Below are 27791 nucleotides of genomic sequence, written 5' to 3'. Positions count from 1 at the left end.
ATGACAGATCGATGTGTCTATGACGTCTTTCCTTTGGCTACCAGATAAGAGTCCTGGTTTACATCATTATGACACTACATTACCCACAATGCTTCGCCACTGCCAGCAACAAGGAAGTGTTACAGAGAGAAAACAGAAAACGCTGGATTTGTTGTCATCTCTGGCTGACATTTTTTTTTTAACTGACTGGATTACCACATTGGAAGTGGTAGAAGGGAAAATGCAGCAGCTCAGTGAGTCCGTGGTGATCCGCAGCCTAAAGAGATTCAGAGACAGATTTTTCCCAAACGGAAATGAAGTTGTAGGTGACGATCACATGACGCCTGAAACAGAAGAATCACAGCCAGGACTTTTGGACACTTTACCGGTGAGATTAACCCTTACTACTCACTGTTTAGGCTGGAAATGCATGTTCGACTAATTTAACCTAGCTGCTCAGCATTGATGTCACATAGAGTGAAACTAAAGGGTTTTAAACTGTGTCAGAGAACATTAAAAGTTTCTTCAGGTACAACATTTGTATGCGACCGTTTTGACACTATACACTTGGATTTTAGTTTGCTTTTTAAGTGTTCACTAATAGTACAATACCAATATAATGCCTAGTTGTATTCCCTGATCAATCGGCACTGCACTTGCCATAGCGTGGCTGTTCATAACATTGACCACCAGCAGATGGCGCTACCATTACAGCACACATGAGTTATGTACCAAGACGAAGCGAGGTAGACCGATTCATCGAGCACATTTTTCAAGATTACACAATAAATATCGACCATTTTATGTACATTTACACACGTTTGTCTGTGAATTAAAATTTAAAGTGCTTTAAAAACCCCATGAAAAGATTATTTGAAAAGGTAGACATGTTTATCTAACATGTATGATACAAAATGTATGTAATGCAATATTTAGTCAGGTAAGTGTATAATGTGTATCATTTTTATTATTATTATAATAATAATAATAATAATAATTATTATTATTATTATCATTATTATTAATAATAATAAAATGTTAAAAAACACTAGTAAATTAAACTCATATCTTGCTCTTACAGATTATGTAGTTAACATAGTAATAACATAGACATTTTATCCCCAAAAGGTGGACCTGCAGTTCCTGATTATGAACTTTCTGTCTCCTGTGGATCTCTGTCGACTGGGAGCCACCTGTCGCTATTGGAGGGCCATGGTTCGAGATCCAGTACTGTGGAGATACTTCCTGCTCAGGGACATGCCCTACTGGCCCTCTATCGACCATTTATCAATGCCCCGACTGGAGGTGTTGAATATACCACTGGTCAATGAAGAGGAGAGCCTGTCTGATACAGAAGAAGCAGAAGACAATAGGAGAGAGTTGCAATGTGACTACATGTCAGAGTGGGTGCTTTTGTCTGTTCCTGTGTCAACTGGTAACTGTTGGATTGAAAAGTTTGATTTCACTGCAGTTTTTTCTCTGTCTCAACAGATACCTGAAAGGATGCCCGTCCTATAGACAACAGTGGCTTCCTTCAGGGGCAGCGTATGAGGTTGTGACCTCATTTTTTCAGTCTCTGGTTCGCTCGTCTGAACCGCGTTATGCCATGTTTGGACCTGGTATGGAGCAACTAGATGTCTCTTTAGTCACGAGGCTCATGTATGCCCCTGAGGTGCTTCCGGTGTCGGGGACACCGCACAGACAGATAAATGGTGAGACGTGACTCCGAACCACTTTACTGAAGAATTACAAATCACTGATTATCATGCATGTTGTAGGTTAATTTTCCGACCAGAAGGTGGCACAAATGGCCTGTAATCTTCCCAAGAATGTAATTTAACTTCCATCAACATTTTGATCCTAGGTATCGGCTCAGGGATCAGTTATATGTTCAACAACCAACACAGATTTAATATCCTGACTCTGTATTCAACTAATAGGTAAGCATTTTATGTTACCACATGAGTTTTAGTGTCTTTTACGATTATTATCTTTTGTTGGATTATCATTTTATAGTCATCAAACCTTGTTTGTCTGCAGGGCAGATAGGGAAAGAGCCAGACTGCATCAGCAGAGCGTCAGTAATAAACTTTTTACCTTCGAAGGAGAAGATGATTCGGGTTACCCCATCTGCAGCCCTTCCCCTCAGGTCCAGCAAGTGTGCCAGGTGGTGGACGGTTTCATCTATGTAGCCAATGCCGAGCCTGGAAAAAGTGAGGAAAATACATCTGTCTTGGCAGCGTCTGCTTTGCTCCTTCTAATGATGAGAATCACAGGTCATTCAAATGAACATTCATGTATTAAGTAGGTGGAGGGATGACAGAGGTGGCTCAGATCCAGGCTGTACTGAGCTCCGCCAGGGATTCTAAATCCAGGCCTCTGCTGGTGCTCTCCTGTGTCTCCAGAGAAGAAGCAATTAGCACCACCAGCCTGCAAAATGGTGCACACAGAAACGGAGCCAGGAATCGAATCCCCAGTGTTGACATGGCAAAAAGACTTGGCTTACCTCAACTGGCTAACCCTTGGATGGTATGTGTTTGACACGTGACATAACATAAATAATAAGGCCCACGCATGTCCATTTATGAACCGCCATGGTTATCAGTGATGTGATGCATTAAAAAAATCATTCAGTTCCAGCATGTGCAATGCAGAATTTTTAACCCATGCTTGTGTTTCTCATCCATATTTAGGTGCAGGACACTGTGGCAGAATCCCTGTCAGGTCTTTTGGATGGTATTTCATGGTTGCTGAGATGTTCTGGAGTTAAACTCTAAAGTAACTAGCTTACTTCTGCTGCTGCCTTCTGAATTACAAGCTGCGGCATCATCCCGACACCAACACACCACAGCATTTCCTACGTAACGTGCACCACATGTAGACTGGCTTGGAGCAAAGCCTACGAAATGTATTGAAATTTTGCGCGGACAATTTCTCATCCGGGAGACCTGACGAAGACTCTGTTCTGAACAACAATAATAATAAACGTTACACAGCGCTCCACCAACCAAGTACAAGAAAGCAGGACGCATTTGCATCCACAATCGTAGCTGGCACATAAGATAAAATGTATTTTTACTTTAATTCATGAGAGATGCAGATAAAATAATTCTCAAACTATTTTATAAAGCAAACTAGACATGGCTTTCTAACTGGTGGTTATTTACTGAAAGAGCCAAGTATTATTTTTATTTAATTTTTTATTTCAAATTTTCTTGCTTAATCAACTTTCTTGCTTAATCAGCTTTTACATCTTCTGGACAAGCTTTCAGGCTTTTGATCAATGATTTGCACATAAATCAAGATGTGACATAGCTAAAATATATGCAATGAAATAAATTTATTTTGAATACAGTTGGTTAAAAATGGACTGCATTTATTTCGGGGGTTTTAGTCTTTACCACTCAGCGCTTTACTAGTTGTCACACTCCTTCACACACGTTTGTACAGTGCTTTCTTATGTAGCACTTCTTTATCACATGTGTGTTAAGAAACGCTGGTGAATATTTTTAGATGTTTGCTTTTTTCTCGGTTGTTGTTCAATAGGCACTCTATTGTATTTGTAGAATTACATATTTATGTTGGTCACCTGCTGAGTGACTTGCTTATTACTGATGACTCACTGTTAAATTCAGGAAATGAATTGGGGGGGGGAAAAAGCATAATACTCTGCAACACTAAGGTCATTTGAGAGCAGCATTGATTGAGATTGAGTCAGTCACACTCTCCTCGAATCAACACTCCACTACACAAGTATTTAGGTGTGTTTGTCCACTGAACATTACCAACTGCTTCATATTGCTGGGGCAGTAGTATCACAGCTGCAGACAGGAAGAGGCTACACAGAGCCAGCTCTGTCCTTGGATGTCCCCTTGACCTAGTGGAGGTGGTGGGAGAGAGGTGAATGGCTACCAAGCTATCATCTCCCACCCCCTGCAGGACACCGTCACAGCACTGGGCAGCTCCTTCAGTAACCGCCTGAAACATCCTAAATGTCTGACGGAGCGTTATCGCAGGTCGTTCCTCCCTGCAGCTGTTAGACTGTACAACAAGCACTGCTCTCAGTAGACCACACATAACCAGGCTCCTCATTCCTCCCTTCCACGTGCAATATACTGTAAATTTGTAATAAAGTGCAATGTACTTATACATATTTATACAGTAAATATCAAGTCCATACTGTGTATGTTCTGCAAACTGTCTATAATGTACATTCTACATTCTATTTTAACAATTTTGTTATAGTCTTAAGTTTATATTGTAATGTTTTGGTAAGGCATGTTATTTATTATTGTTATGTCTTTGTCTTTGCTGCTGTAACAATGTAAATTTCCCCACTGCGGGACAACTAACGTGCTATCTTATCTCATCTTATCTTATATTCAGTGACCATTGTGGCCCTAATGGCATGTAACATCAGTGCATGACAAGATAATGTGCTTCGCTGACGGTCTCTTGTTCTCGTCCCCTAGGTAACAGCAAGTTATTGGCAAAAGTGTGTTTTCACCACAGACCTTTCCATCAGAAGCTTCCTTAGTCCCAACAGTCATTTTCATACAGATTTAAAACGACATGATTGGTGCAATTTAGGTGCATTAACAGAGTTAAAGTGTGGTGAAGCAGAACAGGTCTTACTGTGAATTTTAAAGGGAAACGATGCAGCTGTCTGTACATCTGTGTGTAAAATGTGTGTTTCTCTGCGAGAGGAACAAAAAGCAAACTGATTTATTATTTAATATTGCATACCCTGGTGTCATTACTCTGTGATCCTGCCGGTGCTAATGGAGGCAGAGACATTTTACTGAACAAGAGCTGGTACGGATAATTTAAATTCACATGTGAAATAGTTATCAATCAGTGGAGAAGTGAATGTACTGGAGAGGAAACTGCGTCGGCTTTATAAAAAGAAAGAATGAAAAGAGCCCGATCAGAATCAGGGAAGTGACCTTGAGTTTGCAAATAGTAGATTGTGTACTGGATCCTCCACTACAACTTACCGGGATGAATTATTTTAGTTATTTTAACTGCAGACGGTGAACCATTAGCAAACATCTCCGCATAATAGTGGCTGAGGTTTAGTGGTGGAAGCTCCCAGGCCGTGTTTTAGAAGTGTAAAGAGTATCAAGCCTTCAAGGTCTCTGAGATGTCACAAGAAAGAAACCCCTATTTATGGACCCAAGGTAATTGAAATCAGTGGTAGAAGTAAGAATTGAGCGGGTACATGAGACCAAACAACAGGATGTCATTATAGATAATAAATGATCTTGGACCGAACTTACAGGTAATATAACAGTCCATATTGGAAGTGCTATTTCTGTTGTTAAAGACGTTCTTACTTAAGAATAGGGAGGAGTGCACATCCGTTCTTTACCGTAATTATAGAACAAACATGGTAGCGATGCACAACTGTCGCATCTGTTAATGATAGATGCTTGTATCTAAAGCTTGTTTTCATCAAAAATGTCATTGTCACCAAGACCCCAGTCACTTTATTAAAGAATCTCTCTCGTTCGGTCCAGATAGACATCGATATGCCAACAGACATGCACCTAAGTGACATTACACATTACCAAAAACAAGAACAAATGGTTATATAGAAAGTTATGTATGAAAGGAAGTGTTGTCGTCTTTTATCTTGAGGTTTGAGTAATGCTCAGTGACCCGCGGCCTTCATGTGGAGGATAAAGCAGTAAACAACAAATAGATGGACTTTCATTACTACATTAATTACAGTTTTTTTTATATTTGGTCATCTTATCTTTGGTATGTTTGGGATGTTTTTAAAGCTGCAGCCACTCTGGAGGACTCCTCTGTCAGTGTACAGGACTACGCTGAGTATGTGACTGGGTACATCAGCACGTGTGTTGACAACATCGTGCCCACCATACATGTCAGGAAGTTCCCCAACCAGAAGCCCTGGGTAAACACTCAGGTACGAAGCATGCTGCGTGCTCGCTCCACTGCATTTAAATCAGGCAGCGAAGCTGAGTACAAAACCGCCAAGTACAGACTGAGACACGCCATCACAGCGGCAAAGAGGCAGTACAGAGAGAAGCTGGACAGCTTCTATTCCACTGCTGACTCTGGGCGGATGTGGAGGGGCCTGCAGCACATCACAGACCACAAGACCACCACCAGCACCATCAGTTCCACAGACAACCTGCCAGACGACCTCAACACTTTCTACACCCGCTTTGAGGCTACAACAAACACAGGGACACACACACACACCTGGACCACTGGACCCCCCTCACCACCACCAACAGTCTCTTCAGGTCAGGTCCACAAAGTCCTGAAGAAAATCTACCCCCACAAGGCAGCAGGACCAGACAACATCCCTGGCCGTGCACTCAGAGCATGTGCTAACGAGCTGGCTGATGTCTTCACATCCATATTCAACCTCTCCCTAAACCAGAGCACCGTTCCCTCCTGCTTCAAAACAACAACCATCGTCCCCCTCCCCAAGAAGAGCCCACCCACTTGCCTGAATGACTACAGACCAGTAGCACTCACTCCTATCATAATGAAGTGTTTCGAGAGAGTGGTGCTGGCGCACATTCAGAGCAGCATCCCGGATTCACTGGACCCCCTGCAGTACGCCTACCGACCCAACAGGTCCACCACCGACGCCATCACAGCTGTCCTCCACCACTCCCTGTCCCACCTGGAAAACAAGGAGTCCTACATCAGGATACTCTTTGTAGATTACAGCTCCGCCTTCAACACGGTCATCCCCTACAAACTCACCCACAAGCTGTCCACCCTTGGCATTCACCCCACCCTCTGCGACTGGCTCCTTGACTTCCTGACTGGCAGACCCCAGACTGTCAGGATTGGCAATAAAACATCAGCCAGCATTATCACAAACATTGGCACTCCACAAGGATGTGTCCTCAGTCCCATCCTCTACACCCTGTTCACACATGACTGTGTCGCCTCCCATAAAGACAACATCATCCTGAAGTTTGCTGACGACACTGCAGTGATAGGATGCATCACTGCGGCGGACGAAGCGGCCTACAGGACGGAGGTGGACAGTCTGGTTTCTTGGTGCGAGGACAACAACCTCACCCTAAACACAGACAAGACGAAGGAGATGATAGTGGACATGAGGAAGGAGAGGAGACCTCACCAACCACTGTTTATCCGGGATCTTGAAGTGGAACGGGTGAGCAGCTTTAAGTACCTCGGGGTCCACATCACTGAGGACTTCACATGGACCACCAACACAACACAGCTGCTCAAGAAAGCACAGCAACGGTTGTATTTTCTGAGGAGGCTGAGGAAGTTTGGCATGTCGACAAAGATCCTCAGCAACTTCTACAGCTGTGTCGTGGAGAGCAGTCTGACCAACTGCATCAGCGCGTGGTACGGCAGCACTACAGCCATGGACCGCAAACGCCTGCAGAGAGTGGTAAAGACAGCTGAGAGGATCACCAGGTCCCCACTGCCCTCACTGCACAGCATCTACCACCGCAGAGTCCACAGGAGAGCTGCCACCATCATCAAAGACAGCACCCACCCACAACACGGACTGTTTACACTCCTGCCCTCAGGACGGAGGTACAGGAGTGCCAAATGCAGGACAACCCGTCTAAAGAACTCTTTTTACCCCACTGCCATCAGAATCCTCAACAGCTGAACGGGACTACAATAATCCTGTCACCTGGTTACACTGTCACTTTAATCTGTTACCGTCACTTTAAAACCTGAAACATTGTCACTTTAAATCTGTGTGTCACTTTAAATCTGTGTTCACTTTATGTACAGTTCATATTTTTACACTTATTTTATGCATATATGTTATTTTAGTCTCTTGTAATATTTATATTTTTCTTATGTATATTTATACTTTTTTTACAAAAGCATCTCTTTTTTACTTTTTTTTTACTTTTTACTTTATGCTGGTGTTTTTTGAGTGGACAGCAAAGTAAGAATTTCATTGTACAGGGAAACGTGTTTCTTTACTGTGCATATGACAATAAACACTTTGAATCTTGAATCTTGAATGATATGTTGAAAATTAAGATTATTGTAATGCAGTGGCTAATGGTGGATCCTATAATAAACTAAAGCAAATATATATATATATATATATATATATATATACATATTATATGTAACATCATTACTGTTGGTTCATGCATTAAAACTGAGCTGTTCCGATCAAACATTACTGGGTAGTGCGATGATGAACAGACGCAGCAATATAAGCAACCATACAAAGTTAAGAACTAGTATTGACCCAACAGGGATTTGAGAGATTTGAGAGAACAAAGATTATGACTTCCATGTTTCCATTAAAGGTTGGACTTCTGGGTCCAAAGTGTTAAATACACACATCTCCACCCGCTCTGTTTTGCTGGTTCCATCACCCTCTCCATCTCCATCGCCTTTGTCCCATCCCTCTCTTTCCACTCTCTTCTTTCATTAAAGTTAAGTCCCTGATTTGTATTCGTTGTGAACAGCCAATATTAAAGTAGGCATTGACAATTTGCATGATGCATTTACTGATTATGCTAAACACCCCCCTTAATTGTGTTGTTTTGCACATGGTGGGGCTCTCATGTTGATACTCTGTGGATCGAGTATATCCCTCGCAGTCTTGCCAGTTCACTTCAATTTCCTACCTTCTTCTCCGCAGTCATCTCAAACCACCTCCCGCTGTTATGAATATGGCAGGTTAGGGACTCGTATAACTGGGTAATGGTTCAGGACAGTGAATTATTTTTGAATCACTTGAGACACCAATGCTTCAGTAATAAATAAGTTATGGAAAGAAGAGCACAGTGACATTGGTTGTGTGAGCATGTGTGTGCATGTTCCCCCCCCCTGTAGCCATCCCCTTCTCTTTCCTCCTAATCCAATATGCGGTAGGGTTGCTGGCACAGTTGTGAATGGCCACACTCGCAATATGAGCCCACACTAAATGCATTACAGGTGACTTGAAGGGGACGACACAAAGGGCACTCTTACATTAGGAGGGAAATAAAAATAGACAGCCAAACACAAATAGAACCTGAATGCTATTGCAGGAAAAACATGTCACCTGAAGCAATTCATGCATGTTCAGTAAGGAAACGCTCCGAGACACTGCTGACCAAAACCTATTGAGAACACACCCACTGGACACATACATGAATTACAATCCTTTTAATTACAACATTACAGTGCCAGGCTGATTTAGCCATGTTTAGATGAACACAGTTCGGATGGTCAAACGAAATTACTGTAGCCGCAGTCCTTTACTGTTGTTGTTTGGTGAAGTACTAAAGGGGATAGTTTGGAGGCGACCCAAGTCGAGCTCGACATTGCTGACACAGTGACATCAGTATGTATTGTTCTGTTGTCACATTCAATACAGGCTAAGTCTACATGATCACTGAGGGCAGACAATCGCAGGAATGAGCAGTCCAAAACAAAGGAACTCATTCAATGGACGCCCCTCACTCTCCTCTAATCAGAGTTCTTTGTCCCATAACAAACAAATAGCATTGGCGTGTCCAGGGGTCATTTAATAAATACTAATTATTTAACCATCTCTTTGCTAATTAATGTCAAAGCACCTTTTTTTAACGTATAGAATGAGTAAAAGGGGGTGCACAGCCTCATTAAACATATATATTACTGTGTTTGTCCGTAATGCTACAAATTGTATATGATTGTATTTGTGATGGAGAGCAGCTTTGAGTGTTTTATTGTCCAGCGCAGACTTGGAAAAGCTTGGCCATAACTCGTGGACCTTGTAAACGCAACAGGGACCGAGATATAAAGATGCAACGAGGCTCAGCAGCCTATGGACAGACAAATTCTATTTCTTCCCAACCTCGCATCACAAATTATGTCAACACCGCGACATAAAGAAAAGACAACGGCAGATAACTTCTGACTGCGGCCATCCCCCGTGTCTATCAGTACATTTGTCTCTGTGTCCGTCTCCGTGTGTAACGAGTTTGTGTGGATTTTGTTTTAGTGCAGCCACTCATTTCACTTGTTGGTTTATTTTATTTCAGAGGCTGACAATCACAGACGCTACGCTCAAGTAAGAGCAGGGTGCAGCTCTGCAACAATACACTTGTGTTACTTTAGCTTTGACACTGCGGTTGGCCTTGTTTACATAAATGGGTGTCTGCCCTGGGACGTCCCATTGACTGAAAGCCCAAACACTGAGAGGACACGAACAAGAACATGGTCCCTAACCCTAACCCTCCAGGTGAACGTGTGCAGTTTGTGCGCCAAGGAAATTGCAAACTAGCAGCAACAGCTGGACGAGTGTTTTCTCTCTCACGTGTCGGAAGGGTGTTTTTCTCTCTTGGGCTTGGGGGTGGGGTCGAGTGTGTGTGTGTGTGTGTGTAGGGGGGTGTATATCCACACACAGATGAAATTCTAAGCAAGCCCCTCAAGGCGTCACCTCACTACTAGACCCTCCACGTGAGCGAGCCCCATGCAGCAAAGCCTGCAGTTCTTTAGCCATTGAACACATTGTGACTGTCAATGAATGAATGGCATCTGCATGAAGAAACAGGATACATGCTGTTTGATTTAAACAGCCTACAGGCTTGTACTCAGAGTATAGTTTTCTGTACATAGATAAACACACACGTTTTTCAGTTCAGTCACACCTCTGTAAAGAAGACCTGCACCTGATGTAAGTAATAATATAAAGGCTCATGCATGCAAGACAGCAATGCATCAAATAAATATACATACAGAACAATTTGATCCCATGGGGGGCCTGACCAGTCAAATAATAGCATAATAACCTATTAACAACAAAATGTTTCCCTTCATTTTACATTAAAAGAAGTATTTTTTTTTTTTAAATCAAACATTATGAAGTGCAAGTTAACCATTTATCCATTTATCTGGAAGTGACAAATATATATTTTCACAAATTCTTCCTGGGGGGGCCGGAATGGACCCACTGGTGGGCCGGTTCTGGCCCGCAGGCCGTACGTTTGACTAGACCTTTACCAACCCAAGTAAATGAAGTGACACAGACATGATGACTTGTTTTCAGTCTCTTTTCAATGTGTTGATTTAAAAATAATGCATAAAACGTCCATTTACACTGAGAGTGCAGCAGCAGAGCAACTCTCTCTCTCTCTCTGTGTCTCTCTCTCTCTCTGTGTCTCTCTCCCTCCTCATCATGGAGTAGAGCGGATTACTGGCAGATGAGGGCGCTTCTCCGCCATGTGAAGTACACACACACACACAGACTCTCAGTCTACCGGACCTTTTGGCTCGGTGGTGTGTGTTCCTGTTTGCGCGCGTGTATGTATGTGTGTGTGTGTGAGAGAGAGAGTATGTGTGTGTTGAAATTGGGCTGTTGATGATAAAGTGAGTCGCAGAGAAAACAAGAAATCGTCCGCAGGAAACCGGCACTGATGTGGAAGTCTCGACCCGGACTGGATCTTCGTCTTCGGGGTGCACGACTTCCCGTGTCCGTCGGTGCTCGCGCTGGACATCAGATGACTACATTCTGAAAAGTCGACCAGCGCTGTAATAAGTAAGTGCGTTTCTTTTGTTTGTTTTTTAGCGCCTTTAGTGTGTTCATATCTCCCAAAAAAATCCCGTATTTGGCAGCTGTGAGTGTGGAACAACTTCCAGTCCTAAACTTTAACACACACACACACACACACACACGTACAAAGTGACAGCATTGGAAAGTTGTTTCTTCTCTCACTGACAACCACTGTTACTGTTTCTTTTACTTATTGATTAATTTATTTCTAACTCAGCAACACAGTGGTTACAAATGAGGTGGAATTGATGCTTTTAAAGTGGCGCATGCTGTTAAATGACGTGTCCACGTGAACCCAGGACCTATGTTCTGTGGGAGCTGCTTAATTGTATAAATCCATATATAATACTGTATATATTGATTAAATGTGTACAGTTTGGTCCATAATCCATGCTGCATATGACTGTAGACTGTAGAAGAACTACTTTTGGAGACAATACATAGTATTCATATCTGTTTAATCACACAATTACAACTGTCAAAAGTTAAAAACCCCCAAATGATTTCAGTTTTCTGGGGGGGTTTTATAGTCCAAATGTGTTTGTCAAATGACCACTTTATTAAATATTGTCCTGATGTGAAGTAAACATGTTTGTTTCTCACAGATCTGCACAAAGGTCGCGCAGTAATCATTTTAAAAATGTTATTTTAAATGAAAATGAGAATAATTCCTAAAAAGAAGAGACCATTCTCTATCGAATCGCAATGTCAGTCAAAATAATTGTAATTAGACATTGATATAAAGTGGTTCAGCCCCAATTCACGACTCTTCATCGTCATATATTAACGAGAAATGACATTTTTAGAACCTGTGCCAGCTCAACTTGGCTTAGAGCAGTGTTTCCCAACCCTGTTCCTCAGGGAACACTGCCCTGCTCCAACACACCTGATTCTGATGCACAGCTCGTTATCGTTATCATTTGAATCAGGTGTGTTGGAGCAGGGCAACATCTCAAACATGCAGGGCAGTGTTCCCTGAGGACTAGGGCTGGGGGAACACTGGCTTAGAAAACATCATTTTCATCCAGTATTGACTGTTAGAGCAGCAACAGAGTTATGTTCAGTTTTATTGTGTCTTTTTAGTTTGTTTGCTCTTCATCAGTGACTGGATGACTGTTTTGCTGCTTTAATTAGGAAGCACACCACACCACGATTATATTAGAATGATTTAACACAAATAAGAAAGCTGCTTTTCAGCCAAACTGTGCAGATATTGCGGTATTCTGTTGGAAAATGTGTTCTTATTTGAAGAATTTCTGGCTTTTGATAATGTATTATTTTTCGATGTCGAGTCGTGTGTTCAGTTGTATTGTGTTAACATTTGCTTACAGTCTTCATCTGAAATGGCTCCAGCTCATTATCTTTACTGAAATCATATCACGTCGCTGTGAAAAACAACTAATTGCAGAAGGATTTATTCACTGGATGGTGTTAGTTTTAAAGAGCCAATTTAAAAATGCTAAGCAGTATCTCACACAGTGTGATATTGTGCAACTAAGTGAAACCTTTGCATGAAGACGGCACATTTTTGAAAACATATTCTCACCTCAATATATGTAACCAAACAGCATTTAGTGGGGTTTAGCAATATTGTAATTGAGTGGTTTTTTTTTTGTAATTGAGTTACTTTTTGTGTAATTTTACTTTTACTTAAGTATGTTTTTTTTGAATGGACAGGTGAATGACGAGGACAGGTGAATGATGTGGCGGTTGGCATTAATTAAGGTCCCGGAGTGAGTGATAAAGTTAAAGCATTTTTGACCTTTGACCCATTTTGACTGATTCATTATGTGTTTGCATATTTTATTTTGTTAGCACTTTAATTTGTAGGTTTTGTGCCAATATGATTAGAGTAAACTAAAACACAAAAAGCACATGGGCAGTTAGCACCAGTCTGATCAAAAATAGAATATATATCTTTAAAAATGTGCTAAGACTCTGCTACACTCCCATGTACGACATTAAGCACAGCTGTTCAGTTCTACAGCTCCCTGGAAACCATTAGAGTTTTAACACATGCACATGCACTTAGTGTGTCCAATCATTATTGTAAGCTATTGCAAAAAAAAAGAAGAAGAAAGAAACGTTTTCCAGTTAAAGATAAATAAGGAAAATAAGAGTGGCAACAGAGGTACAAGCTGCAGATCTACACTTGGGAGATTTTTTCTATTATCAGGTTTAAGTTTGGCAATTTCACACAATACAGGGTTTCAAAAATTCAGTCTGAACAGCTCACAAATTCTCATCCCCTGCTGGACTTGTGCTCTTTACGTTTCTTGAATCACACACACACATGATTTTGTGCATACATACGTGCAAGTTTACGCACACACAAGCAACCGCCCTTTTCCCTCACATACTCACTGCACAGACTGCAGTGGGGTTTGCAGATGTGTGCTGATCTGCTTCCAGCAGAGGCTCTTCTCATGCCAGTGTGCTGACTCTGACTTTTCCACTCTGTCTTATGAAATAAGAGTAGGAGACATTAGAGCCATCCAGTAGCCAGACCCCTGAATGCCTGAGAGCACACACAGACACACACACACAGGTTACAAATGGACATTGTTTCTGCGCACAAACCCCTCCACACACATGTGTGTAAATGCACCAAGGAGCAGCTGGTTATTGTTGTTCTTGGTCCCAACTCTTGTGCCCGTGTCTCTGCTCATGTAGTCTCGTCTTTGTCAGTGTCTGGTGCAACGTGCAGGCCCATGTCGACGTCTGCGATATGTTTACTCAAATGTTTGTTTTAAAGACACAAGAGGCGACTGGAAAATCAGGAAAATCAACGTTTTTAGGGCATCGTCATTTAGAGCGCTGACATCAGCGCATCAGGCGACAGGTTTCCATGCATTTGACCTTTATGGTGCTCGCAGCCTCTCGCCAGTGTGCACGTGCATTAGATTGAATTTTTTTAAAATCTCTAAAAGGTTTTAATCCTCCTCGTAAGTTTCTGTCAGTGCTCGTTCCCAGTCGTGTTTTTTTCCGCCCAGCCTTGTGGTGTCACAAATTCATGCTTTATTCATATACGGGCTTTATTCCAGGATTATCACTTGATTGCATTTGGTTCAACACAATCAGACCCCAAATGAATTTTCTTATGCAGGTTTGGCTTGTAGTTCACCTACTGGTTTCATAGCGATTTAGGGGGTCAAACTAAATTGATTCACGCCGTACTTTAAATCAAATCTTCTGTAGCTATTAATCAGCCCAGCTAGATAAGCAGGCCATGGAACACCAGCGTGTTTGTTGTGATAAGTAGACTGCAACAAATGAGAGTGTCACTACAGAACAGAAGAAATGATATCAGATGAAATAGATAGAAAACCCACGCACACACATGGGGAGAACATGCAAACTCATTCCTTATATAATAACCAACATATTTTTCCCTTATTTTTGTTTTCCTTTTGCAAAAATCAGATGCTCTTGTTATTGAAAATATAAGCGTGCTACAGTGGTCTGGTGGCCAGTTGAGAAGGTACAGTTGGATTAATGAGTATAGATTTTGGTCAATAAAGGGCCCTAGTTTGAGAACACTTTGACAGGCAGGCGCCGCAGGTCACTCACGAATAATGACAAAAAATCACTCACGATTAAGTCGATACAAGATGGAGCGACGGGTGCTACAGATTGAGAGAGGCAGATATTAAGCTTTCATATTAAACTAATCTGTGCCCGCCCCGTTCTCATTCTCACTCATTCTCCGGGCAGCACGTATAGACGCTCACAGCAGCTGCCCTGACTGAGCATCAAGCCGGTACTAAACATTCACTGACAAGAAAGATACTGTATATATTCTATAATTATAGTCTATCATTTATATTATTTATAGAATAAAAGTCTGTCTGAGTCTAAGTGTGAGCCAACAGTGAATATCCACAAACCTGCCTAACCTGGGTATTTATCCTAACTTTTCTTGGATACTGAACCAATTTTATTGACCCTGGAGTTCTATACGACCCACGTTCCCACCTGGTATGAACCAGTCCTCTTATTAACAGCATAACTTATCCTTTTTTCTTTTCTTTTTTAATCCAAGTAATGGAGGCTTCATTTATGGTGAAGGACTGAAAACATACCTCCATGCCTCAGTAAGAGGATGGCTATTTTAAGAAAATTATTTTATTTTGCAGAAACACCTAATGGATCCTTCACATTTCTGGTCCAACAGACGCCACAAACAGGAGAATCCAGATTTTTCTCGACCTAAGCAGAGACACTTATGTGCAAATAAAATAAAAACACTTCATTTTAGACACATCTCTCCAAATAAATGTATAGTATATTCAATAGCAACAGCTAGATTTGCCCGGTGAGGATTTCCTGTTTCTTTGCTCCAGACACATTACATCTCCATTAAATCTCACAAACAAGACAATCTTTATTGCCTTGCAAATATAATACCAGTACCACTGTTATCAGTTATTGTTCATTGATATCAATGACTTCTCCAGGGTCATGTTCCTATACCTGCAATAACCCCATACTTCCCCAGCAGTATAGAGAAAATAAAGGCTTTGTCTTTGAGTAGCCACTCCCCCTTTCAAACTAATTTTTTTAACATTTACCAAATAACTGTTCTTTGTTTGCTGCTTCTTTTATGGTTACTAAGACAAGGCTTTGGTTTGCAAATGTGTGTGTGTGAACGTGTGCGCATGCTTTTCTTCTGCAGCTATAGCAGGGACTAACACAGACACGATGTGACCTTTCACCCCCTAAACTTTCATTTTCTCTGACTTCACCCTTGCACCACCCCTTCTGGTTTTAACCTCCTCCTCCCAATCGTGGCAGATCGATTTGAACAAACACAGATGGTAAACAGAGATTTGATGAAACATGGGAGTGAAGTGCATGACGCTGGCAGAGGGGCACCACGGCAAGATGTGTATGTCCATTTGTGTTTGTGTGAGGCCCTCACGTTGATGCATGCATGAGTGTGTTGCGGGGCAGGGGCAGTAGAAGGAAGGTTGACCACAGATGCCTTAAATGTTTACCAAGGGACCTTAGGAGGCTTGGTCTGAGCCTCCCTCTTTTTTGATTGGTGCAGGCAGCCTTCCCGCTAGTCTGTGAGCCTGCAATTGGCCCAAGAAACGAAGAGGAATGGGGGAGAAATGTGCACAAGCTGGAGAAGAAGTGTCAGTCTTGCCAGGGCTTTCACAGAGAGAGTGGGGGAGACTAATGTTGGGATTAACATGAGGCCACATGTTGGAGTAGAGGGGCTGTTTGGCTGTCTTTTTCTTTCAAGCACTTTGGCTCTGCAATGTATTGAAAAAATGTCAGACTTGGCTTTTGTTTTTGAAAAAGAGACGTTTTCATTTATGATTTCAGAGCAGAAGATGGTTCAAAAGGAGAGGGAGGCTAAAAGGGGGGTCTGGCCGAGGGGATCTGAAGACACGCTTTGGCAAAATTTGGCAAATTCAGAACATGATTTTAATTGCAAAAGGACTGAATGTAAATGGTGTGTTTTATTCTGCAAGTCTGCAAGAGCCTATTCTGCTTGTCAGGGCTCTGCCATTAATTCTTGCAAACTTGGCCTTGTATGGCCTCTAGACACAAGGAATGTACACACACACACGCACACACACACACACACACACTAGACTATATTGATGGAAAGGGTTTTTGGTCAGTGCATAGTGGAAATGTGTTCGATTTAATACATTGACACTGTTGCATTGTGACTATACTCCTTTAAAGTGAAATATGAGTCCATGCGTTTTGCAAAGGAGGATTTTTTTTCTTCATTATGTGCTTGGTTTGGTTGTTTGTTTGTTTGTTTTTTGCTGTAGTTGCTCTTTATATGGGTTTTATTTTAAAGCTGCATTAAGAGTAAATGGAGGGCAGGCATTGGCACCTTAATTAGGTGCAAGTGTTCCATATAGGCCTATGCTCTTACACAAACACTCAAATGAACTTTGCCCAGGCACCATGCCACTAAGTCTGGCAAGACTCTTTCTTAGTTTGTTAGTTTTGAAAATGTGCCTAAGGTGGATACACTGTTGCTCAGTATAGTTGTCAGTCTGTATAAGTAAATATGGTTTCTTGGCTCAGTCTTACTTTTCTCTCCCAGCTGAGTAGAATTCGATATGCTGCATAGCACGCTGTAGTTAAACTGTATGGCTTTAAGAACCTCTGTCCTCAGGCCACACCAGAGCTGGTGGAAATAATGGCAGCATTGCCCTCAGAAACATAGCCTCCACTTTGGGGTTGTTGGCTGCCCAAAGAAGCTGCGGAGACGCAGCTGTAAATAGCCAAGGGTGCGGACAGAAAGTTGGGCCTATTTTTAGAGGTTAGACTTGACTGGTAGAACTTGTCTGCCGACAACAGCTTATTGACCAGGAGGAGTTTGTCAGCGTTTTCCTTTATCTACCTCTCTGGTGCACACACCAACCACATGCTTGAATGTATAAAGGGCTTTTAAAGGGAAAATCAAGTCTTGTTTCACACTAGATTTGTGGAAAATGGGATTGTGTTGGTCTGCGGTACAAGAGTGCCTTTCAAGATTATCCTGTTGGCGGCTTAACCATATGATAATCAGATAATTATCTTAACTACTACTTGTTTAGCCTGGGGCGCACTGCCTCGATAATAATAATCATCTATCTTTGATGAGCACTCTGAAGAGTTTTAACCAGAAAGCAGTTTTGCTGTGTAGATCAGTTTTATGATTTCGTGTTTGAATGGTGTCAATATGACCATCAACAGATCTTTACAATGTTGACTGTTGCTGGTTATCATTGATATTTGACGTGTTCAGTGGAAATACAAGGAAATGAAAACCACACAAAAAGTCTGGGACTTCCAATCACACACAATGCAGACAGCATGTCCTGGGCCTTGCTATGAAATTGATTTGGCATTTAAAATCTTAAATCAGCTGTAATGGTGGATCCAGTGCAATGTGAAAGAATGTGCAGTTCCCTTCAGTGTTTAAGTGTATTTTTTGTATTTCATTAATTGTCACTCAGCTCATTGTTTTTGTTTTACTGCTCATGACCTTAATATTGTAATTCACTTTAATACAACAGACAACAGACGGCCGTTTGCTTAGTCAAATTCAGTTAAATTAAAGGTGTTAGTGTTGACACTGAATTCGTCAGCTAAAATGCTCGTCTGGATGGTGATTACTTCTGCTTTGAAACAGTGATTATAAAACTGTATGGATGTATTACATGGTGGCCAGAATGTGTCCAAATAAAAGCTGTAAAGCTGTTTGGATGGTTCTGCTGAAACCAAATGCCAAAAAAATTAATAATAAAAACATGCAAGGTTAATGCTACCACATTTTAAATTTGGAGCATAGGGGTTATGAATTTGACCTTTTTCTTATTTTTCCAATTGCTCTTCTTTCTGTCATATCTGAACATACATTATGTTTATCTGTTGTTTTATTTAGTTTACTTACAATTATTGCTTCTTCTGCTACTTTAACACGGTGACTGAAGGAGTAGATATTAGAGAGGAAAGAGGGAGTTGTGACACGCATTCAAGAACGTACTAAATTAGCTGAATATTTGCTGCCATGTGTGTTTTAACTGTGAGCAGTCTAATTTGCTGATCTGAATCAGCTGCGGGTGACATCTGCAGGTAGTGGTTGCTATAGTGATGGCACCTTCTGAGATAGAGCAGGACCATTAAAACAAACACACAGAGTGCAGCACAGATGCACCTTCAGAACTAGTCATTGTAAAGTGTATACAGACATTTTTCATTATGAGTGTGACAAGGCTTGGTGGAAGAACCCGATATAGGTTCAGTCAAGGTAGATAGAGTCAAAAATGTAGAGGAGCTGGTAGAGAAGTACTGCTTCAGTACTCTGTTCCGGTTGAAAATCCTGTATGACGAGTGAAATTTGTGAACTGGAGAGCAAGTTGAAGAGAATTTGTTTAAAGAGTTGAACAGCCTCTCTCCACTCTATGATGCCATCCACTTTATCTCTTAACCCTCCACACAATACACACCAACATTTATCAGTAACTGTTTATAAAATCTTGGAAGGTCATGATTTTTATCTTAGTTTTTTATTAAAAATGTTCTGGAACAATAATACAAACGTATGTAAAGAACAAGAAAAAACAGAACAACAAAAACAAAACAAACATTCAAATCATTCTAGAGAAAGCCTTTAATTTTAGCAGAACATATTGGTGTTTAAATTAAGTTTCTATGTTAAAGTATGTGGAACTAGTCAGAAGCTGAAAATGTTCGAAGAAGTTTTCTATCCATTAGTAGGGGAAAATGTGCAAAAAACAATAATTCAAAATTGTTTTAATTATTCCAAATAGAAAAAAACAACTAATGTCCTAATTAAGCTGAAAGCCTTGATTTTAACTTTGTTAATGTATGTGGAACTAGTAAATGTACAAATACTATAATAATAAAGTGGTAAAAAGCTATTTTGATGATAAAATATGGTTATGTAATTAAATAAACACACTTGATACATTTAACTTCCAACTGCCCCAGCAACAACCTGGGACAATAATTAATTTTCTCGTGTTAGGTTTCGCAGTCAGCAGCTGAATATAAATGGCAGCCACAGTTGCCCTCATAGGGCAAAGAGAAAGAAAGGGAGGACAGGAGGAGGTAGTTTGAAAATAAGGGAAGGAGGGTTTTTAACATGGTTATATCAACATGTGTCCAACTGATAATTATAAACAGTCTCCTCTGTCTCTGTGTCCAGCATCATGGCTGCCTCTTCTCCCTCCTGTACTCTCCGGCTCCTTCTCCTGATCTCGTCCCTGGGTGGGCTCGTCACGCCAGGTTCTGCATTTCTTTCAGACTGGAGCCGCTGGACATCATCAGGTGGGTTACTGGTGTTTTTTTTGTTTTTACTGCTTTGTGTGAGGTAGAGATGTAACGATATGAAAATTTCATATCACGGTTATCGTGACCAAAATTATCACGGTTATCAATATTATCACGGTATTGTTAGATGTGTTCAAAATGTTCCAAAAGAACTGAACACACACACTGAAATCTTTTAACCAAGTTTTATTTAAAAAAAGATATTTTATACTATATGATTATTATTATTATTATTATCATCATTATTATTATTACTATTATTATTATTATTATTATTATTAATAATAATAATAATAATTATCATCTGACTGACTGACACACACACACACACACACAGGTCCTCACTCTGTGTCGGATAATAATTAAGTAGCAGCGGTCGTACACAGCATAAAAATAAAATAAAAAAACACAGAAACAAACACATTTTGGTCTGCTACGGTATGTGTCGTCTGCACACTACTCGCTTTCGCGAGACAAACCATGACGTTTCCCACTATTCCGAAATCCCGTTTTTGTTGACTTACTCGCTGAAAAGTTGTGTGTGGTGGTCACGGAGATGGCTCATCATATTGGAAGTGGCTTCGCGGAGATTTTTTTTTTGCATTTTCTGCACAAGGATTGATTGTCTTCAATTAGTTTACCCTCAACATCCTTTAAAAATACAAAATATGCCCAGATTTCTATTCTTACGGGGGGTAATCTCTGGAGCGCAGGTGGCTTCAGCCGTGTTGTCGCTGGACAGACAGTGCAAACTGCGCATGCGCGCCCGCTTGAGCGAGTGCCGTTCAGGTGCTGCTGCTTCTCCAGGAAATGAGCAGTATCACTGTGAGTTTTTCGGTAATCAGTTGCGGTAATCAATCACGGTTTTAACGATAATTAAAATTTGAAACGGTATGATAACCGTCGGGAATTTTACCGCGGTTTATCGTCATACCGGTAATCGTTACATCCCTAGTGTGAGGACGAAAAACAAAAAGCGAAAAACAAGAATATATTGGCATGTCAGGAAAAAAATCATCATCTTCTCACAGTTTATCAGTCTCTGTCCATGCATCTCATCAAACATTAACAAATGTGTTTCGGGGTTTTGTTATCTCATCATATGTCAGACATTAGTTGCAGAATGCTTTGTTTGCTCAGATACACGTCTAAGGTACACTGTTGAGCAAATGTCGCACTTTCCCGGTTTGGCTTGTCAAACAGGCTATTGATCAATGGAGCCAGTGTAAACATACGGCTGGGACTTCTCTATCAAAGTCCAGGGACGGGACAATGCAGGATGTTCAGCCAGCTAATCCACTTGTCACTGAGCCATTCAAAAATCATTTGGTGAAAGAATGTCGTGACTGTGAAGCGGGAAGCCAAGCATCCCTCTTAAAATCTCTGACGCAAAAGGTGGCCGAGATAGGAATTTCAAAATGAATTCTCCATGGTTAAGGCTCCACAAAACCGTCCAAGAATTCGGATGAATTGGCATCTTCTTCTACTAATGGCTGAAGCAACTGTGAACCGCTATGAACAGGATGTTAACCTTTGCTAGAAAAGATTTAGTGAAAGTCTCATAGCTAAGCTACTGGTATAATTTTGACCGTAGACTTTGTCAGAGCACTTTCATTTATTGAGACTGAGGACACTTTTTTGTTCATATGTGCTATTTGAGACATTCTTGTTGCCTTTCTTTCTTTCTTTCTTTCTGATTAACACTAGGGCTGGTTTTCATTGCAATTAGCAGATTACAAGGGCTGCACTTTCATTCTTCTATTTTTGGTAGTCCATGCACATTTACGAACAATACCTTATACATTTAGAGTAGTTCATATTTTCATCACACTTAAACCTATTATACAGTGATGGTTTTTTTTTTTTATTATTGAACTTTTTCGAAAGGGTGACCTGACCAAGAGGTCAGCAGCACACGTCATCATAAATATTAGATTAGATATACTGTTGGAGACAGGTTGCAAACCATCATTTTGACAAAATCAATAATGTATTCAACTGAACCTTGACTTAAAGAAAATTGTATTGCAATTCAAATATTAAAATGTGGATACGTGTAAACCACACACGTGCACATCCACTCATTAAATAAATTTTTTTTTTCGAGAATCCTCATATTTGCTTTGGTACCAACCTGTGCTGATGAGAATTCCTTTTGCTCCATAAATGGTTGGTCACATCTTGTTCATGTGTTTATGAACAACAGCTATGACTCATTAAATGGTATTTAAATCCTCACAGCACTGAACAAATCGTCCCCCACCACCACCTTTTAAGATTTAACATTCACAGCCCATTCCATGTACCTGCCATATAATAATGTGCACTGTAGGTTTGGGATTTGATTTGACGTTGCTGCAGAGTGTTTAAAAAATCATGTACTTTATGTGAATGTAGACACGCTTACTTTTTACACTAAACTTAATGCAGAAAATAATAACTCTAATTGGTTTTAGTCCAATTATTTCTCATTGTCAGTCACTGCTGTGCAGTTTAGGTCTTGTTCTCGGTAAGAGGGGGAGACAACAGGGGAAGTAAGTTAGGTGTTGAGTGAGAGCTGGATTTATAATAAATCCAGCTTACGAAAGAGAAAGAAAGAAGATGATTCATCACTAATTACATTTTCTATTGTCATGCTACGTCCTGCTGTAAATTGGTGAAACCCTGAATTGAGTTCTGAGCTTTGCCCACAGGCTGTTTGACTTTGTGTTTGCTCACTAACCGTGGCAAATGTCTTTATCTCTGTGGGCATTACATGTCTTTCTTTTTTTGATAAGCTCTCAGACAAACCAGTGATAATCAGCTGAGGTCAAACCATCAAACATTCTGTCTGTCTGTCTGACTGGCCTGCCTCTTCCAAACATCCAAAATAGTCTCGAGCGAGAACTGCAGCGCTGCTTTTCCTCAACAACCGTTAAAACATCTGTAAACACACAAGGCAGCCACTGATAGGATGAGCAAACATACACAGCTTGTGCCTTTCTCAAGTTTAACCACTGCACAGCCTCTGATCCTGACAGCTGTTTTCTCCATTCGGGTCTATATTTGACATTTTGTTTTGTTGCACAAGTCACTGATTCCTGTTGTGTCTGTGCACAACTCTCAACATTGTGCTTTCGGGGTTGTGTAACAAGCCTTTAGAGCCTACCTGGAAATGTGTTGGTTATACTGTTTTTATGTCTGCTGTCAGGCAAGCCACACGACAGGCCAAGAAGGTGTTTGGAGAGGCTCCCATGTATTTAAAGGTTTACCAGAGACATTATAGTCAGTGATTATAGTTAGTGGTAGCCTCGATCTGGGCTCACAGTCTGGTTTCCATGACTCCAGAGGACATTACATTGACTTCCATTCATTTCCTGGAGATTTACTCTATCCTTAACCATAACTACTACTGGCCTAACCTCATTCTAACCGTACATACAACATGTCTTCACCTTAAAATGTAATCATTTACATGATGGGGATTTGCTTTCTGACAAGTCCCCATAATGTGACTGTAACAGATTCAGATTTTCCTTCCCTTCCCCTCCCTGTGTCTGCTTCTTCGTCTCAGAAGGACTCACTCCTTCAGCCCAAAGATTGATCCTGTTGCGTAGAGCTGTGTTCTCGGCCACAAAGGTGGTAACTAGTGGTAACCGTGCAGAGGTTTGGTCAGTCTGGCTTGTGCACACAATCTACAGTTACATCTGCTCCAAAGACGAGCTGTGGGCGCGTTTGCTCCGAGCAGCAGGTTTGGGGCCCTGTGTGGGATGCGGTGTCCTAAAGGAAAATGTAAAGTTGGAACCTTTAAAAGACCGGAGAGAAAAAATGCATACTGTCGGAAGAGTGTGCGGCTGCAAGAAATGCTCTGTGATGCAAGAAGAATAGCTGTAAACGGCAACGCTGTGTGTGTATCATGTCTCTAAATTAAGTAAGAATAGCCGTTGCATTTGCAGTCACACTAATTGCAGCTTGTATGTCAGCATTTTATCTTTTTCTGTGAGTTTAATAGTTGTTTTCCCAAGTTATAATGACTTCAGACTTGGTGTCTGACCTACAATATCGGTGCAATCAATTCGTCAAGTGACATATACATAGATAGGGATGCAATTATCAGTGCAACGTTTTTATCAGAGTGTTTAAAGCAAGCTCAGTCAGGTTTGCTATTGATCACTGATAACCTTGTATAACTCAACCTTGTATAACCCATGATAGGAAGACATGAGGGAATAATATTATACATACAGTGGTAAATACCGTATGTGAGACAATTATGGATGGGGAATCGGTACCGGTCAGTATCGGTATCGGTCTGATACTGGTCAAAATCACTGGATCGGATATCGGACAGATATTATACACAGCTGTTTATTCCTTGTTTTGGATACCTTAACAATATTTGTTAAGGCCCTGGCGTACTTGCGCGTCAGGATCGTGTAGTATCCCACTTCACCATCGGGTGGCGGTACAAGTCTGGGCGCAGGGAATAGGACGCATTCCTACCAAAGAAGAAGAGAACAATGCTACGGCTCCCTCGGACACGTCTGGCTCACAGCTGAAAGGCTCGTCAGGCAGGAGAGTCAGAGTGTCAGCCGGTTCGTGGGTTGCCAGGTTGAGGCTCGGATGACTATCCTTGGCGACTACTTCTTCCAGGGCCTTAACGCAGTCAGTGGGAGATCTATTGAAATGACTCAGCACAAATTTGTCGTCAACAGCTGCATCGGTAGATACTCGAGGTTGTGATATCGGTATCGGACACAAAAACAGTGGTATCGTCCCAGTCCGAGAGACAAGTATAACGGTTGAAGTTGTATCAATTTGATGTAAATATTCCTCTCATAGCCATTGCTTCAGGTGTTGCTTCTTGACAATTTGTGAGTACTGTTTTTAAAATATCAAATAAAACATAGGGGCCATGAGTGTGATTGAAGATGACTTTCCTTGAACCGCTTGCTAAGAAATAGTGCAATATTTTTGGCTGACATAATATGGAAATTAAAATGTTCTTCAGTCCTTTACCATGAGGCCCCATCGTCAGTGGCTAAATTTAACATGTTCCTTTGTCCCATGTGCAAACATCTGACACCCGACTGAAGTTTGGATGTCGGCCAAGTGGAGTAAGCCACAATATTAAAGGGGCACACAGGCGAAGGTGTCCATGCTTCAACCCAGACATCTCTGCCATCTATATTTACTCTCACTTCAGCCTAATATGACATAACTAAACCGGTGCCGTGGGCTGTAATGGCATTAGAGGAGATTAGCATCATTAGTTCAGGCTAATAAATCGCTGGCACAAGAATAAGATGCCTGGGTCACTGTGTGGTTAAACGTGCCAGATTGTGTCTGTAAGACTTCAAAAGCTCTGAACACTGAGGGGAATCATGAGGATCAGATGGAGCGAGAACTTGTCATCCTGTGCTCTCAGCAAAGCCGGGTCCTGTTGTGCGAAAGGAAAGGCACGACATTTTCAAGAAGCTGGACAATGGCACTTTGATATTCTCTTGTCGGTTTTTGTTTGGAAGGTGGAGGTCCAGAGTATGTGTGTGTGTGTGTGTGTGTTAGAGTGTGTCTGTGAACCTGCATGTGCATGTTGGTTGTTATTTATATCACCTGTTTGCATTCTTTTGACTGTATCTTGTTGCGGTCGCTCAACTATCTCCCCCCCCCCCCCCTCTGGCTCACTCGAATTCCACACGTCCTCCTGACTCAACATTTAACCCGCACCACTGAGCTCAGTTTTGCGGCCAAACTGAATGTGATCATAACGATAATAATAAACCTTATTTGTATGTATGGCACTTTTCTTAACAAACGTTACAAAGGGCCTTACAGACCAGTCAAGCCTAATCAAATATTACAAGGCGTAAAAAGGAAAGAACAGCCCGCATAATGAGTAAGCACTCAGCAACAGTGGAGAGTTTTTATCTTTTATGTACAGTATGTTGAAATATCAGAGCCATGTTTGACTGTTGAATTTTCCAGACTTTGTCCCTGACCTCCTACTCTTGCTCCTTATTTTCTTAACCTCATCATCTGAGAGAATTTCCCTCTGGAAAACAAACGCTGTCTGCCGCACATGCATTGTCAACTCTGTATGTTGTTGACTGTGTGCTGCAAAAAACACTTTTACTCACAGTGTTTTCTGTCAGTTTCTCCATCGGGTTGATAGAAACACACACACACACACACACACACACACACACTGGTTTCCATGACTTCAGAGGACATTGCATTGATTTACACTCATTTTCTGGAGACTTACGCTAACCTGAACCATGATCACTACTGGCCTAACACTAACCTTAGCCTAACATTAAAACATGTCTTCACCTTAAAATGTAGTCATTTACATTACGAGGACTTGACTTTTGTCCCCATAAGGAAGACAAGTCCCCATAAACAGATTTTGGTCCCCACAGGAAGTTCGATATTTGCAGGAAGTGAAGTGGAGGATCTGATGTGGGTGAAGTAGTGACTATCAGAGGTTGCCGCTAACAATGCTGAATATGTCAGAGTCTATAAATAAATCTTGGTTTTTGTATGCATTTATTTAAACATGATAAAATGGCAACATTAAAATGTACAGGCAAGAAAATCTAACACAAATGAAATGCAAGCCAAAGTTCTTTCACCTTACCTCCAAACGTTAATCCACTAGTTTGTTCTTCTTTTCTATATATGTCTAAAATCTTGTTCTTCGTGATTTCAATTCTTCAGCACTTTTTATTGTGCTTTATTTATTTATTTTTGAGGTAAAATGAAGTTTTGCAGTTGTTCCTACAATGATATTCCCCTAAGATTGTGTTTTCCCTCTCTCATTTGCAACAGCCCCTGGACACTGTTGGTTTTTACCTCTGTACATGATTTCAAACATTTTGTAATCAACCCGATCCGTGAACTTTAGTTCTTTGATGAAGAATGTACAATCCCGAAGAAGGAGGTTTTTTGATCTCCACACGTCTGTAAAATATGGAAATAGAGTTATCAACATTATTCATTATTATTATTATTCTTATTATGAATACAGTGGTGTAAATGGGCCGAGCAAAGTCAGCTACAGGCTTTTCACAGGAGGCAGATTTATTCCCGATAATTTGCTCTCATCATCCTCTTCTTCCTCACATATACTTCAGACAGAAGTAGATTAAGATGGAGGGAAAGATAAGGTGAATTTCAATTTAATTTATTATTATTATTTTGTTGTTTACGATATACCCTGGTACATACAGTGGAACAGTATTTCTGATTTTCCTCCAAGTACCACCAGAGGAGGCTTGCGTGCCACTGATGGCACATGTACCACCGTTTGAGAACCATGGTGCTCGAGAATTGCAGCAGTACAAAAAGTTGGAAGTGAACAGAGCATAATACACAATCTCTTTGTTCTTACCTTTCTATTTTGTTCAGTTCAGACGTGCAGCGACCCTTTGGCTCTGCACATCGTGTAATTGGGTTCACGCAGTCAGTCCAGAGCCGAGTCTGAGCTATATTTGTG

General features: G+C 41.1%; 2 protein-coding genes across 3 annotated transcripts in view; both read left to right on the top strand.

Moving 5' to 3' along the window:
- The first annotated feature begins 71 nt into the window (after positions 1 to 71).
- On the top strand, positions 72 to 3333 carry fbxo4 (F-box protein 4). 2 transcript variants are annotated; one of them, XM_058635282.1, is made up of 7 exons: positions 72 to 367; positions 1108 to 1382; positions 1471 to 1691; positions 1844 to 1919; positions 2020 to 2192; positions 2288 to 2508; positions 2673 to 3333. In XM_058635282.1, the coding sequence occupies exons 1-7, from the start codon at positions 89 to 91 to the stop codon at positions 2754 to 2756; spliced, it is 1329 nt and encodes a 442-aa protein (XP_058491265.1). In that variant the 5' UTR covers positions 72 to 88; the 3' UTR covers positions 2757 to 3333. The 2 variants fall into 2 exon arrangements, with proteins under 2 accessions (XP_058491265.1, XP_058491264.1); XM_058635281.1 differs by having other exon boundaries at positions 75 to 367; positions 2285 to 2508.
- Positions 3334 to 11165: 7832 nt separating this feature from the next.
- The window catches only part of ghra (growth hormone receptor a), a 30079-nt gene continuing 13453 nt past the window's right edge, over positions 11166 to 27791 (top strand). The window contains exons 1-2 of the mRNA XM_058636067.1: positions 11166 to 11488; positions 20190 to 20311. Of these exons, the coding sequence (XP_058492050.1) occupies positions 20194 to 20311 (118 nt within the window). The 5' untranslated portion in view covers positions 11166 to 11488; positions 20190 to 20193. The remainder of the gene's footprint in view (positions 11489 to 20189; positions 20312 to 27791) is intronic.

Source organism: Solea solea, chromosome 8 (assembly GCF_958295425.1).
Source record: "Solea solea chromosome 8, fSolSol10.1, whole genome shotgun sequence".
Lineage (NCBI taxonomy): Eukaryota > Metazoa > Chordata > Actinopteri > Pleuronectiformes > Soleidae > Solea > Solea solea.
Note: the sequence above shows the minus strand (reverse complement) of the source record. Positions and strands in the feature narration are given on the sequence as shown.

Excerpts from the sequence above, each read along its gene's own strand:
- fbxo4 (XM_058635281.1), top strand. The coding sequence starts at position 89 with ATGCTTCGCCACTGCCAGCAACAAGGAAGTGTTACAGAGAGAAAACAG. Across the intron at positions 368-1,107 it reads GACTTTTGGACACTTTACCG|GTGGACCTGCAGTTCCTGAT; the intron begins GTGAGATTAACC and ends TATCCCCAAAAG. Across the intron at positions 1,383-1,470 it reads CAATGTGACTACATGTCAGA|ATACCTGAAAGGATGCCCGT; the intron begins GTGGGTGCTTTT and ends CTGTCTCAACAG.